The 14,102-nt window shown below is 46.7% G+C and overlaps 1 protein-coding gene across 1 annotated transcript in view; it reads left to right on the forward strand.

Moving 5' to 3' along the window:
* Window positions 1–14,102, forward strand: part of clcn1b (chloride channel, voltage-sensitive 1b) — a 39,661-nt gene that overhangs the window by 21,755 nt on the left and 3,804 nt on the right. Inside the window, exons 9-21 of the mRNA XM_071396661.1 lie at window positions 3,310–3,411; window positions 4,157–4,241; window positions 4,893–5,048; window positions 5,247–5,316; window positions 5,457–5,567; window positions 6,813–7,026; window positions 7,243–7,376; window positions 7,666–7,820; window positions 8,027–8,108; window positions 8,510–8,595; window positions 9,182–9,226; window positions 9,419–9,523; window positions 9,634–9,720. Coding sequence (XP_071252762.1) covers window positions 3,310–3,411; window positions 4,157–4,241; window positions 4,893–5,048; window positions 5,247–5,316; window positions 5,457–5,567; window positions 6,813–7,026; window positions 7,243–7,376; window positions 7,666–7,820; window positions 8,027–8,108; window positions 8,510–8,595; window positions 9,182–9,226; window positions 9,419–9,523; window positions 9,634–9,720 — 1,432 coding nt within the window. The remainder of the gene's footprint in view (window positions 1–3,309; window positions 3,412–4,156; window positions 4,242–4,892; window positions 5,049–5,246; window positions 5,317–5,456; window positions 5,568–6,812; window positions 7,027–7,242; window positions 7,377–7,665; window positions 7,821–8,026; window positions 8,109–8,509; window positions 8,596–9,181; window positions 9,227–9,418; window positions 9,524–9,633; window positions 9,721–14,102) is intronic.

The raw sequence follows: 14,102 nt of genomic DNA on the forward strand, positions 1-14,102 counted from the left end.
CTGTCTGTCTGTTGTAGGATCTCCTGTGGGTTCCTGACTCCCTGTCTGTCTGTTGTAGAATCTCCTGTGGGTTCCTGACTCTCTGTCCCCTGTCTGTTGTAGAATCTCCTGTGGGTTCCTGACTCTCTGTCCCCTGTCTGTCTGTTGTAGGATCTCCTGTGGATTCCTGACTCCCTGTCTGTCTGTTGTAGAATCTCCTGTGGGTTCCTGACTCTCTGTCCCCTGTCTGTCTGTTGTAGGATCTCCTGTGGATTCCTGACTCCCTGTCTGTCTGTTGTAGAATCTCCTGTGGGTTCCTGACTCTCTGTCCCCTGTCTGTCTGTTGTAGGATCTCCTGTGGGTTCCTGACTCTCTGTCCCCTGTCTGTCTGTTGTAGGATCTCCTGTGGGTTCCTGACTCCCTGTCTGTCTGTTGTAGAATCTCCTGTGGGTTCCTGACTCTCTGTCCCCTGTCTGTCTGTTGTAGGATCTCCTGTGGGTTCCTGACTCTCTGTCCCCTGTCTGTCTGTTGTAGAATCTCTTGTGGGTTCCTGACTCCCTGTCTGTCTGTTGTAGAATCTCCTGTGGGTTCCTGACTCTCTGTCTGTCTGTTGTAGGATCTCCTGTGGGTTCCTGACTCTCTGTCCCCTGTCTGTTGTAGGATCTCCTGTGGGTTCCTGACTATCTGTCCCCTGTCTGTCTGCTCTAGAATCTCCTGTGGGTTCCTGACTCTCTGTCCCCTGTCTGTCTGTTGTAGAATCTCTTGTGGGTTCCTGACTCTCTGTCTGTCTGTTGTAGAATCTCCTGTGGGTTCCTGACTCCCTGTCTGTCTGTTGTAGAATCTCTTGTGGGTTCCTGACTCTCTATCTGTCTGTTGTAGAATCTAATGTGGGTTCCTGACTCCCTGTCTGTCTGTTGTAGGATCTCTTGTGGGTTCCTGACTCCCTGTCTGTCTGTTGTAGAATCTCCTGTGGGTTCCTGACTCTCTGTCCCCTGTCTGTCTGTTGTAGGATCTCCTGTGGGTTCCTGACTGTCTGTCCCCTGTCTGTCTGTTGTATAATCTCTTGTGGGTTCCTGACTCCCTGTCTCTCTGTTGTAGAATCTCCTGTGGGTTCCTGACTCCCTGTCTGTCTGTTGTAGAATCTCCTGTGGGTTCCTGACTCTCTGTCCCCTGTCTGTTGTAGAATCTCTTGTGGGTTCCTGACTCCCTGTCTGTCTGTTGTAGAATCTCCTGTGGGTTCCTGACTCCCTGTCTGTCTGTTGTAGGATCTCCTGTGGGTTCCTGACTCCCTGTCTGTCTGTTGTAGAATCTCCTGTGGGTTCCTGACTCTCTGTCCCCTGTCTGTTGTAGAATCTCCTGTGGGTTCCTGACTCTCTGTCCCCTGTCTGTCTGTTGTAGGATCTCCTGTGGATTCCTGACTCCCTGTCTGTCTGTTGTAGAATCTCCTGTGGGTTCCTGACTCTCTGTCCCCTGTCTGTCTGTTGTAGGATCTCCTGTGGATTCCTGACTCCCTGTCTGTCTGTTGTAGAATCTCCTGTGGGTTCCTGACTCTCTGTCCCCTGTCTGTCTGTTGTAGGATCTCCTGTGGGTTCCTGACTCTCTGTCCCCTGTCTGTCTGTTGTAGGATCTCCTGTGGGTTCCTGACTCCCTGTCTGTCTGTTGTAGAATCTCCTGTGGGTTCCTGACTCTCTGTCCCCTGTCTGTCTGTTGTAGGATCTCCTGTGGGTTCCTGACTCTCTGTCCCCTGTCTGTCTGTTGTAGAATCTCTTGTGGGTTCCTGACTCCCTGTCTGTCTGTTGTAGAATCTCCTGTGGGTTCCTGACTCTCTGTCTGTCTGTTGTAGGATCTCCTGTGGGTTCCTGACTCTCTGTCCCCTGTCTGTTGTAGGATCTCCTGTGGGTTCCTGACTATCTGTCCCCTGTCTGTCTGCTCTAGAATCTCCTGTGGGTTCCTGACTCTCTGTCCCCTGTCTGTCTGTTGTAGAATCTCTTGTGGGTTCCTGACTCTCTGTCTGTCTGTTGTAGAATCTCCTGTGGGTTCCTGACTCCCTGTCTGTCTGTTGTAGAATCTCTTGTGGGTTCCTGACTCTCTATCTGTCTGTTGTAGAATCTAATGTGGGTTCCTGACTCCCTGTCTGTCTGTTGTAGGATCTCTTGTGGGTTCCTGACTCCCTGTCTGTCTGTTGTAGAATCTCCTGTGGGTTCCTGACTCTCTGTCCCCTGTCTGTCTGTTGTAGGATCTCCTGTGGGTTCCTGACTGTCTGTCCCCTGTCTGTCTGTTGTATAATCTCTTGTGGGTTCCTGACTCCCTGTCTCTCTGTTGTAGAATCTCCTGTGGGTTCCTGACTCCCTGTCTGTCTGTTGTAGAATCTCCTGTGGGTTCCTGACTCTCTGTCCCCTGTCTGTTGTAGAATCTCTTGTGGGTTCCTGACTCCCTGTCTGTCTGTTGTAGAATCTCCTGTGGGTTCCTGACTCCCTGTCTGTCTGTTGTAGAATCTCCTGTTTGTTCCTGACTCTCTGTCTGTCTGTTGTAGAATCTCCTGTGGGTTCCTGACTCTCTGTCTGTCTGTTGTAGAATCTCCTGTGGGTTCCTGACTCTCTGTCCCCTGTCTGTCTGTTGTAGAATCTCCTGTGGGTTCCTGACTCTCTGTCTGTCTGTTGTAGGATCTCCTGTGGGTTCCTGACTCTCTGTCCCCTGTCTGTTGTAGAATCTCTTGTGGGTTCCTGACTCCCTGTCTGTCTGTTGTAGAATCTCCTGTGGGTTCCTGACTCCCTGTCTGTCTGTTGTAGAATCTCCTGTGGGTTCTTGACTCTCTGTCCCCTGTCTGTCTGTTGTAGGATCTTCTGTGGGTTCCTGACTCTCTGTCTGTCTGTTGTAGAATCTCCTGTGGGTTCTTGACTCTCTGTCCCCTGTCTGTCTGTTGTAGGATCTCCTGTGGGTTCCTGACTCCCTGTCTGTCTGTTGTAGAATCTCCTGTGGGTTCCTGACTCTCTGTCCCCTGTCTGTCTGTTGTAGAATCTCCTGTGGGTTCCTGACTCTCTGTCCCCTGTCTGTCTGTTGTAGAATCTCCTGTGGGTTCCTGACTCCCTGTCTGTCTGTTGTAGAATCTCCTCTGGGTTCTTGACTCTCTGTCCCCTGTCTGTCTGTTGTAGAATCTCCTGTGGGTTCCTGACTCCCTGTCTGTCTGTTGTAGAATCTCCTCTGGGTTCTTGACTCTCTGTCCCCTGTCTGTCTGTTGTAGAATCTCCTGTGGGTTCCTGACTCCCTGTCTGTCTGTTGTAGAATCTCCTGTGGGTTCCTGACTCTCTGTCCCTTGTCTGTCTGTTGTAGAATCTCCTGTGGGTTCCTGGGGGCCTTCTTCGTCTACCTGAACAGACAGGTGGTTCTAGTGATGAGGAGACAGACGGCTCTCACACGCTTTCTGACCAAGCAGTGAGACATCACGCACTCACGCACTCGCATACATACGCACACAGTACACACACACTGTTACACTCACTCAAATGTCTTCACAATTGTAATGCTTAGCAGACACTATTACCCAGATCCCTGACACCTCCACATTCCATTCCAGATGAGTTTCATTTGGGTAGCCTCTTCTTACAAAGTAATCTGTTACAGGACATTGACACAGACAAGCAGGGCTTAACAGCCAGCCATTCACTCAGTTAGACACATTCACTTAGCCATTGACTCACCAGTCAAGGTACATTGAGCTCACACATTAGGAGGGGCAGAGCAGTAGAGGTGTCCTACCATGAACTCAACAGCCTGACAGCCAGACAATGAACTGGGATGAGATTCCTGCCAATTTACGTTATTACCCTAAAATGCTTCACATTTAAGTAATGGCATTGTGGTTTGTTATAACGGTTGAGTATCCCAGTTGTTTAATAATATTGTGTGTGTGTGTGTGTGTGTGTGTGTGTGTGTGTGTGTGTGTGTGTGTGTGTGTGTGTGTGTGTGTGTGTGTGTGTGTGTGTGTGTGTGTGTGTGTGTGTGTGTGTGTGTGTGTGTGTGTGTGTGTGTGTGTGTGTGTGTGTGTGTGTGTGTGCGCATGCGTGTGTGTTTACGTGTGTGTGTGTGTGTGTGTGTGTGTGTGTGTGTGTGTGTGTGTGTGTGTGTGTGTGTGTGTGTGTGTGTGTGTGTGTGTGTGTGTGTGTGTGTGTGTGTTCAGTCGGTTAATCTACCCAGGTGCAGTGACGTTTGTCATCGCCACCCTGACTTTTCCTCCTGGATTCGGCCAGTTCATGGCTGGAGAGGTCAGAGAGCATTATTGAGCTTATAAGAGTTTATGTTCAGGACTTATAGAATAACCTTTAATACATCCATGTATTGCCTACAGGCTGAAGTAAGCAACCCTGTTAACTATAATGTTTTGTAGTGCGGTTTTAAGGTGATACGGATAAATTAATCTTTCAACACCACTGTATAGCCGCTCATGCAGAGATGTATAACCTAGAACCACTGTCATAACCTAGAACCACTGTGATTATTATTTGACACTGCTGGTCATCTATGAACGTTTGAACATCTTGAAGAACAATCTAGACTAAATGGCAATGTACTCTTTTAATCTCCACCGGCACAGCCAGAAGAGGACTGGTCACCCCTCGGAGCCTGGTTCCTCTCTAGGTTTCTTCCTAGGTTCCTGCCTTTCTAGGGAGTTTGTCCTAGCCACCGTGCTTCTACATCTGCATTGCTTGCTGTTTGGGTTTTAGGCTGAGTTTCTGTATAAGCAATTTGTGACATCTGCTTTATAAATATATTTGATTGGTTGATTGATTGATTGTGATGACTGAGTGCAATTCACTCTCTACTACCTGTGACGAGGGGTCATAAATTAATGATCTCTCTCTTTCTCTTTCTCTCTCTCTGTCTCTCACTCTCTCTCTCTCTCTCCCCCTGTTCAGCTGATGCCTAGAGAGTGTATTAACTCTCTGTTTGATAACTTCACCTGGACCGAGCTGTCTGCCACCGCCCTTCCCCCCGGACTGGGGCGCTCCTCAGCCTGGCTGCACCCCGACGTCAGCGTCTTCCTCATCCTCCTCCTCTTCTTCGTCATGAAGGTACGTCCTCCCTCCATCATGGAACAGAACACATTACTTTTCTTCTCTTATTATGCTGTGGTCAGGCTATCAAATCAACATGAAAAGAGTTGCAACCGCGTTCTCTGGAAGTTTACCTTTTCATTGTTTCTCTAGTAGATTCTATAAAGGATTTGTATTAGGTCTCTCTGTCATTCCCATACCTTCTCAATGTTCTAGTTCTGGATGTCTGCTGTTTCCACGACGATGCCCATCCCGTCTGGAGCCTTCATGCCAGTGTTCATACTGGGTAAGAGGCTGAGATCAGACCTGGGAATCTAAACATGATGTATCAGACATCAGGCTTAAAACATGCTCTAAACCTGTCCTAAAGCACAACTGAGTATTCTCTCTCCTCTCTCTCCCCTTTCTCTCTCCCCTCTCCCCCAGGGGCAGCATTTGGGCGTCTGGTAGGGGAGATCATGGCCACTCTCTTCCCAAACGGTATCCTGTTTGATGGGATAGTTTATCGCATCCTCCCCGGGGGCTATGCTGTCATTGGTGAGTCTCCTCTGAAGTCACATCTTGCCTTGCTGCTGTTGTAGGGCAGCCGGCCCCAGAAGGGACTCTTCTTATCAGCTGTATGCAAGGATTTGCTATGTGTTGTCTTCGGAATTCAGCATTCTCTGTGTTGGTCTTGCCAACCCCCATTGTCACACCTCTGAGAGGTTACATCATGTAGGTCTGACATCTGATTGGAGGTTAACTTTACAGTAATACTATTGGTCAACAACTCAGGTTTTGAGTCCAAACAACTCAGATGTTTATTAAAGGTTCATTGGTCTTTTTCTTGTTTGTTCCTGACCTGCTGTGGTGAGATACTTTCTTTATTTTCTTTCTCCACCCCATGAACTTTTGGGGCAGGGCCTTTCAGGCTATGGTTTCTCTCTCTCTCTGACCATGCTTGGAATAATGCCTTGTAATGCTTGTTAATGCTTTGTAACTGAAGCTGTATGCCTTGTATGTGAATCCATTCATTTTACAAAGTAATTAAATACACTTCTATTTAGAATCCATTCTCAGACATTTCTTCATTGTCTATTACTGTAACTCAACCATAGTGTTCTATTACTGTAACTCAACCATAGTGTTCTATTACTGTAACTCAACCATAGTGTTCTATTACTGTAACTCAACCATAGTGTTCTATTACTGTAACTCAACCATAGTGTTCTATTACTGTAACTCAACCATAGTGTTCTATTACTGTAACTCAACCATAGTGTTCTATTACTGTAACTCAACCATAGTGTTCTATTACTGTAACTCAACCATAGTGTTCTATTACTGTAACTCAACCATAGTGTTCTATTACTGTAACTCAACCATAGTGTTCTATTACTGTAACTCAACCATAGTGTTCTATTACTGTAACTCAACCACAGTCTCTTGCATATTGCTAATTATCTTTATGAAGTAGGGTTTAATAGGCCAATTGCTTAGTCTTATTACGAGTTGCATGTGATGTATTTATAATATATACATATCAAAATGACTGCTCATTACCCTGTCAAACACAATGATGTCATTTAACTCCCTCTCTCCTCCTCCCTCTCTCCCTTCCTCTCTCCTTCCCATACCTCCCTCCCTCCCTTCCTCTTTCCTTCCCCTACCTCCCTCCCTTCCTCTCTCCTTTCCCTCCCTCCCTCTCTCCCTTCCTCTCTCCTTCCCCTCCCTCTCTCCTTCCCCTACCTTCCTCCCTCTCTCCTTCCCCTCCCTTTCTCTCTCCCGCCCTCCTTATCCCAGGTGCTGCGGCCCTGACCGGGGCAGTGACCCACACGGTGTCCACGGCTGTGATCTGTTTTGAGCTGACAGGCCAGATCTCCCACATCCTGCCCATGATGGTGGCAGTGATCCTGGCCAACATGGTGGCCCAGGGCCTGCAGCCCTCCCTCTACGACTCCATCATCCAGGTCAAGAAACTGCCATACCTCCCTGAGCTCAGCCTCGGACACATCAGGTACTGGAACGGATGCCATTATGGCTCTAATAAGTGTTTATGCAGAGAACTGTATGCCATTGTGGCTCAAACAGTTCTAGTGTACATGCAACCTTGTGTGCTATTATGACTCAAGCAGGCACAGTTTAACATTTACATTTACATTTAAGTCATTTAGCAAACGCTCTTATCCAGAGCGACTTACACAGTTCACATATATCTTCTCTCCTCCCTCAGTAAGTACAACATCTTTGTGGAGGACATGATGGTGCGGAAGGTGAACTTCCTGTCCTCCCAGTCGACCTATCGGGAGCTGGGCTATCTGCTAGACTCCACCTCCCTCAAAACCATCCCTCTGGTCGACTCCAAAGGTGAGACATGTTCTAGAATGTTTGATGCCATGCACCGTAGATGACACAAATCCATCCACTGAAATCCCTCTCTTGTCTCTCTCTCTTTCTCTGTCTCTTGTCTCTCTCTCTTTCTCTTGTCTCTCTCTCTTTCTCTTTCTCTTGTCTCTCTCTCTTTCTCTTGTCTCTCTCTCTCTCTCTCTCTCTCTCTCTCTCTCTCTCTCTCTCTCTCTCTCTCTCTCTCTCTCTCTCTCTCTCTCTCTCTCTCTCTCTCTCTCTCTCTCTCCCTGTTCCTCCTGTCTCTCCTCAGAGTCTATGATCCTATTGGGGTCTATAGAGAGGACAGAGCTGCAGGCCATCTCTGATTGGTGGCTTTCGGCCGAGAGGCGTGTCTTTGAGAGGGGTCAGGGGTCACCGGGCCAGGGCTGGGAGTCCTTCACTTTCGTAGACGAGGAGGGAGGAGAGGTGACAGGATGGATGGATGGATGGATGGATAGATGGAATGATTGAACGATAGCATCATATTTTTATATGATTTTTACTTATTAAAGGAATAAATATCAGTATACTTATAATGCCTTTATAAACACATTTATAATGCATTATAATTATCCACAACATCATGTAATACTTGGTTATGAACTTGGTTAGCCCTTTTGTCTGTTCTCCAGACCTCTCCAGTACAAGATGAACAGAATAGGCCACTCCCATCCCCCAAACCACAGGAGTCCTCCACCAATCACACCGGCTCAGGTGACATGACACACACAAAATGTCATAGAATTGGGATGTACCCACTATTGCTATTTTGTTACTAGTGCATCCATGTTTGTATTTGTATTTATTTAGGATCCCCATTAGCTGCTGCCAAGGCAAAAAAATATTACATTACATTACATTTCATAACACTTTTCACAACACATTAAGTGTGTTCCCTTAGGCCACTACTCTACAACCAGATACTGTATCTACAATAAGCAATCAATACAGCAGAATCAATATTAGACCTGCTGTTCTATCGTTTGCTCATGGGGTTTGTTTACAACAATTAACCAGCACCTTCTGTAGAAAAGTGTTGGAGTGAGAATGTGTTGGAGTGAGAATGTTTACCCAATTTACTCACTTCTAAATGTCTGTCCTGTCCTGTCTTTCAGAGAAGCGTTCCCTCCAGTCTGTGAGGGGAATATTTCAGCGCCTCTTCTCCTCTTCCTCTTCCTCAACCAGCCAGGCTGAAGCTCAGGTATCATTCCATATCAAGATAGAGGTTGGCTGTAACCACTGATACAGGGTCAGATATATTAGAAGATGTTTTTCATTCCCATAATGGTTGAGGTTTGGATTGGGGCTAGGGCAACCTGATCCTGGATCTGTGCTTAAGGCCAACATCAACCTCAAGCTTTCCTCTGGTAGCTAATTTCCTCTGGTAGCTCAATGAGGAGCAATATCCCATTCTGTCCAGTAGGGGACACACGCTCACGTCAATGGCATGACCTTGCTATAATGTATGATATGATATGTAATGAGCAGGTTAGTCATTCTGTGTGATGGAGAAATAGCACCACAAGGGGGCATCTGATCTGACCCTTTGTAAACCTGGAGGGAGAAAATAAATCAAATCTCTGAACCACCCCCCCCCTCTCTATCTCACACTCCCTCTTTTCTTTCTCTCTCTTTCTTTCTCTCTTTTCCGCTCTCTCTATCTCTTTCTCTCTCTCTCTCTTCCGCTCTCTCTATCTCTCTCTCTATCTCTCTCTCTCTCTCTCTCTCTCTCTCTCTCTCTCTCTCTCTCTCTCTCTCTCTCTCTCTCTCTCTCTTCCTCTCTCCAGGAATCCACCCCACCTCCACTCACCGACACCATGTCCTCAGAGGAGGTAATGTGTCTCACTGACCCTGAACAACCTTTAACCCCTAATCCCTGATCCCTGATCCCCGACCTCTACTCCCTGACCTGGGCACTCTATGTAGCTCTAAAAGGACTCCACGAATAGAATCAAACATCATAAATTATTATTCCCTCTTTATATTGTCAATCACCCTCTCTGCTCTCTGATTGGCTAATGCAGATCAAAGCCTGGGAAGAAGAAGAGTTGGATAAGCCAATCAGTATGGAGGAGATACGGATTGATCCCTCCCCCTTTCAGCTGGTGGAGAGAACCTCCCTACACAAGGTATCAACTGTAGCTAGCACCTTGTGCTCTTATGTAGCCACTTTAAGCCATTATAAACATTACATGCTGTAGGATATTGACAAATATGCCTCCCCCTCTCTCTCTGACAGACCCACACTCTGTTCTCCTTGCTGGGTCTCAGTCATGCCTATGTTACCAGCATTGGGAAACTGGTGGGAGTCGTAGCACTGAAGGAGGTGAGATCACACATCACACAAGCTCTCTCTCTCTCTCTCTCTCTCTCTCTCTCTCTCTCTCTCTCTCTCTCTCTCTCTCTCTCTCTCTCTCTCTCTCTCTCTCTCTCTCTCTCTCTCTCTCCTACTATCTCTCTCCTACTATCTCTCTTTCTCTCTGTCTCTGTCTCTGTCTCTGTCTCTGTCTCTTTCTCTCTCTCTCTCTCTCTCTCTCTCTCTCTCTCTCTCTCTCTCTCTCTCTCTCTCTCTCTCTCTCTCTCCATTTCGCTCTCTCTGTCTCTCTCTCTCCCTTTCTGTCTCTCTCTTTCTCTCTCTCTCTCTCTCTCTCTGTCTGTATGCCGAGTCTTCCTTTTCTGCAGTGTAGAAGCAACAGACACACAGCATGTCCATTTGTTCTGCCTCTCTGTCATCGTTCTCTGATGATGATCTCACAGTGTCACAGTAATTACATTGCCAAGATTAGCAAACTGAGGCATGCCATGCCAACAGCAAACTCTGAACCTACACATCCATGCATAACTGACCAAATTATGAAAGACAAGCATTGTGGAGGGAAGAAAAAGTTATTCCACTACCTAAGAATAGCAAAGAACCCTTTTCTGGTTCAAACAGCCGACCAATCAGCCTGCTACCAACCCTTAGTAAATGTTTGAAAAACATTTTTGACCAGAGACAATGCTATTTCACAGTAGACAAATGACTTTCAGCACGCTTATAGAGAAGGACACTCACACAAATGACTGATGATTGGCTGAAAGAAATTGATACTAAAAAGATTGTGGGAGCTGTTTGGTTAGTCTTCAGTGCAGCTTTTGACATTATTGATGATAATCTGCTGCTGAACAAAACGTATGTGTTATGGTTTTACATCCTCTGCTACAGTGGCAAGAAAAAGTATGTGAACCCTTTGGAAATACCTGGATTTCTGCATAAATTGGTCCTAATTCTGTCTGATCTTCATCTAGGTCACAACAATTGACAAACACAGTCTGCTTAAACTAATAACACACAAACAATTATATGTTTTCATGTCTTTATTGAACACACTGTGTAAACATTCACAGTGCAGGGTGGGAAAAGTATGTGAACCCTTGGATTTAATAAGTGGTTAACCCTCCTTTGGCAGCAATAACCTCATGACTGGGCCACTCCTGAAGGTGAATTTTCTTCTGTTGAAGCCATTCTGTTTAGTCACATACACATGGTTAGCAGATATTAATGCGAGTGTAGCGAAATGCTTGTGCTTCTAGTTCTGACCATGCAGTAATAACTAACAAGTAATCTAACAATTTCACAACTACCTTATACACACAAGTGTAAAGGAATGAATAGAATATGTACATAAAAATATATGGATGAGTGATGGCTAACGGCATAGGCAAGATGCAGTAGATGGTATAGAGTACAGTATATACATATGAGATGAGTAATGTAGGGTATGTAAACATTATATAAAGTGGCTTTGTTTAAAGTGACTAGTGATACATTTATTGCATCCAATTTTTAATTATTAAGTGGCTAGAGATTTGAGTCAGTATGTTGACAGCAGCCACTCAATGTTAGTGATGGCTGTTTAACAGTCTGATGGCCTCGATTGTGCATCTGTAAAAGTTTGAAAATGTTTTTGGTGACAAGCCAAATTTCTTCAGCCTCCTGAGGTTGAAGAGGCGCTGTTGCGCCTTCTTCACCACGCTCTCTGTGTGGGTGGAGCATTTCAGTTTGTCCGTGATGTGTACGCCGAGGAACTTTAACCTTTCCACCTTCTGTACTACTGTCCTGTCGATGTGGATAGGGGGGGTGCTCCCTCTGCTGTTTCTTGAAGTCCACGATCATCTCCTTTGTTTTGTTGACATTGAGTGTGAGGTTATTTTCCTGACACCACACTCCGAGGGCCCTCACCTCCTCCCTGTAGGCCGTCTCGTCGTTGTTGGTAATCAAGCCTACCACTGTAGTGTCATCTGCAAACTTGATGATTGAGTTGGAGGCGTGCATGGCCACGCAGTCATGGGTGAACAGGGAGTACAGGAGAGGGCTGAGAACGCACCCTTGTGGGGCCCCAGTGTTGAGGATCAGCGGGGTGGAGATGTTGTTTCCTACCCTCACTACCTGGGGGCGGCCCGTCAGAATGTCCAGGACCCAGTTGCACAGGACGGGGTCGAGACCCAGGGTCTCGAGCTTAATGACGAGTTTGGAGGGTACTATGGTGTTAAATGCTGAGCTGTAGTTGATGAACAGCATTTTTACATAGGTATTCCTCTTGTCCAGATGGGTTAGGGCAGTGTGCAGTGTGATTGTGATTGCGTCGTCTGTGGACCTATTGGGGCGGTAAACAAATTGGAGTGGGTCTAGGGTGTCAGGTAGGGTGGAGGTGATATGATCCTTGACTAGTCTCTCAAAGAACTTCATGATGACGGAAGTGAGTGCTATGGGGCGATAGTTGTTTAGCTCAGTTACCTTAGCTTTCTTGGGAACAGGAACAATGATGGCCCTCTTGAAGCATGTGGGAACAGCAGACTGGGGATTGATTGAATATGTCCGTAAACACACCAGCCAGCTGGTCTGCGCATGCTCTGAGGACACGGCTAGGGATGCCGTCTGGGCCGGCAGCTTTGCGAGGGTTAATACGTTTAAATGTTTTACTCACGTTGGCTGCGGTGAAGGAGGGCCCGCAGATTTTTGTAGCGGGTCGGTGTCGGTGGCACTGTATTGTCCTCAAAGCGAGCAAAGAAGCTGTTTAGTTTGTCTGGGAGCAAGACATCGGGGTCCGCGATGGGGCTGGTTTTCTTTTTGTAGTCCGTGATTGACTGTAGACCCTGCCACATACCTCTTGTGTCTGAGCCGTTGAATTGCGACTCAACTTTGTCTCTATACTGACACTTAGCTTGTTTGATTGCCTTGCGGAAGGAATAGCTACACTGTTTGTATTCGGTCATGTTTCCGGTCACCTTGCCCTGATTAAAAGCAGTGGTTCACGCTTTCAGTTTTGAGCGAATGCTGCCATCAATCCACGGTTTCTGGTTGGGGAAGGTTTTAATAGTCAACATGGGTACAACATCACCGATGCACTTGCTAATAAACTCGCTCACCGAATCAGCGTATACATCAATGTTGTTGTTCGACGCTATCCGGAACATATCCCAGTCCACATGATCGAAGCAATCTTGAAGCGTGGAATCAGATTGGTCGGACCAGCGTTGAAAAGACCTGAGCACGGGCGTTTCCTGTTTTGGTTTCTGTCTATAGGCTGGGAGCAACAAAATGGAGTTGTGGTCAGATTTGCCGAAAGGAGGGCGAGGGAGGGCTTTGTATGCGTCTCGGAAGTTAGAGTAACAATGATCCAGGATTTTGCCTGCCCGGGTTGCGCATTCGATATGCTGATCAAATTTAAGGAGCCTTGTTTTCAGATTAGCCTCGTTAAAATCCCCAGCTACAATAAATGCAGCCTCAGGATATGTGGTTTCCAGTTTACATAGAGTCCAATGGTGTCTGCTTGGGGTGAGGTGTCTGCTTGGGGGGGATACACACGACTGTGATTATAATCAAAGAGAATTCTCTTGGTAGATAATGCGGTTGGCATTTGATTGTAAGGAATTCTAGGTCAGGTGAACAAAAGGGCTTGAGTTCCTGTATGTTGTTATGATCACACCACGACTCGTTAATCATAAGGCATACACCCCCACCCTTCTTCTTACCAGAGAGATGTTTGTTTCTGTCGGGGCAATGCGTGAAGAAACCAGGTGGCTGTACCGACTCTGATAACGTATCCCGAGTGAGCCATGTTTCCGTGAAGCAGAGAATGTTGCAATCTCTGATGTCTCTCTGGAAGGCAACCCTTGCTCGGATTTCGTCTACCTTGTTGTCAAGAGACTGGACATTGGCAAGTAGTATACTTGGGAGCAGTGGGCGATGTGCCCGTCTACGGAGCCTGACCGGAAGACCGCTCCGTCTGCCCCTTCTGCGGCGCCGTTGTTTTGGGTCACCTGCTGGGATCCGATCCATTGTCCTGGATTGTGGATCAAACAGAGGATCCGCTTCGGGAAAGTCGTATTCCTGTCATAATGTTGATAAGTTGACGTTGCTCTTACTGTATATCCAATAGTTCCTCCCAGCTGTATGTAATACGACTTAAGATTTCCTGGGGTAACAGTGTAAGAAATAATACATCACCCATTGCATCACCCAACTTCTGTGAGCTTCAATTGGCGGACAGATAGCCTAACATTCTCCTGCGAAATGTCTTGATAAACTTGGAAATTCATGTTTCCATCGATGATAGCAAGCTGTCCAGGCCCTTGGGCAGCAAAGCAGCCCTAAACGATGATGCTCCCTCCACCATACTTTACAGTTGGGATGAGGTTTTGATGTTGGTGTGCTGTGCTTTTTTC

The sequence above is a fragment of the Salvelinus alpinus genome, chromosome 4, assembly GCF_045679555.1.
Source record: "Salvelinus alpinus chromosome 4, SLU_Salpinus.1, whole genome shotgun sequence".
NCBI classification, from domain to species: Eukaryota; Metazoa; Chordata; class Actinopteri; order Salmoniformes; family Salmonidae; genus Salvelinus; species Salvelinus alpinus.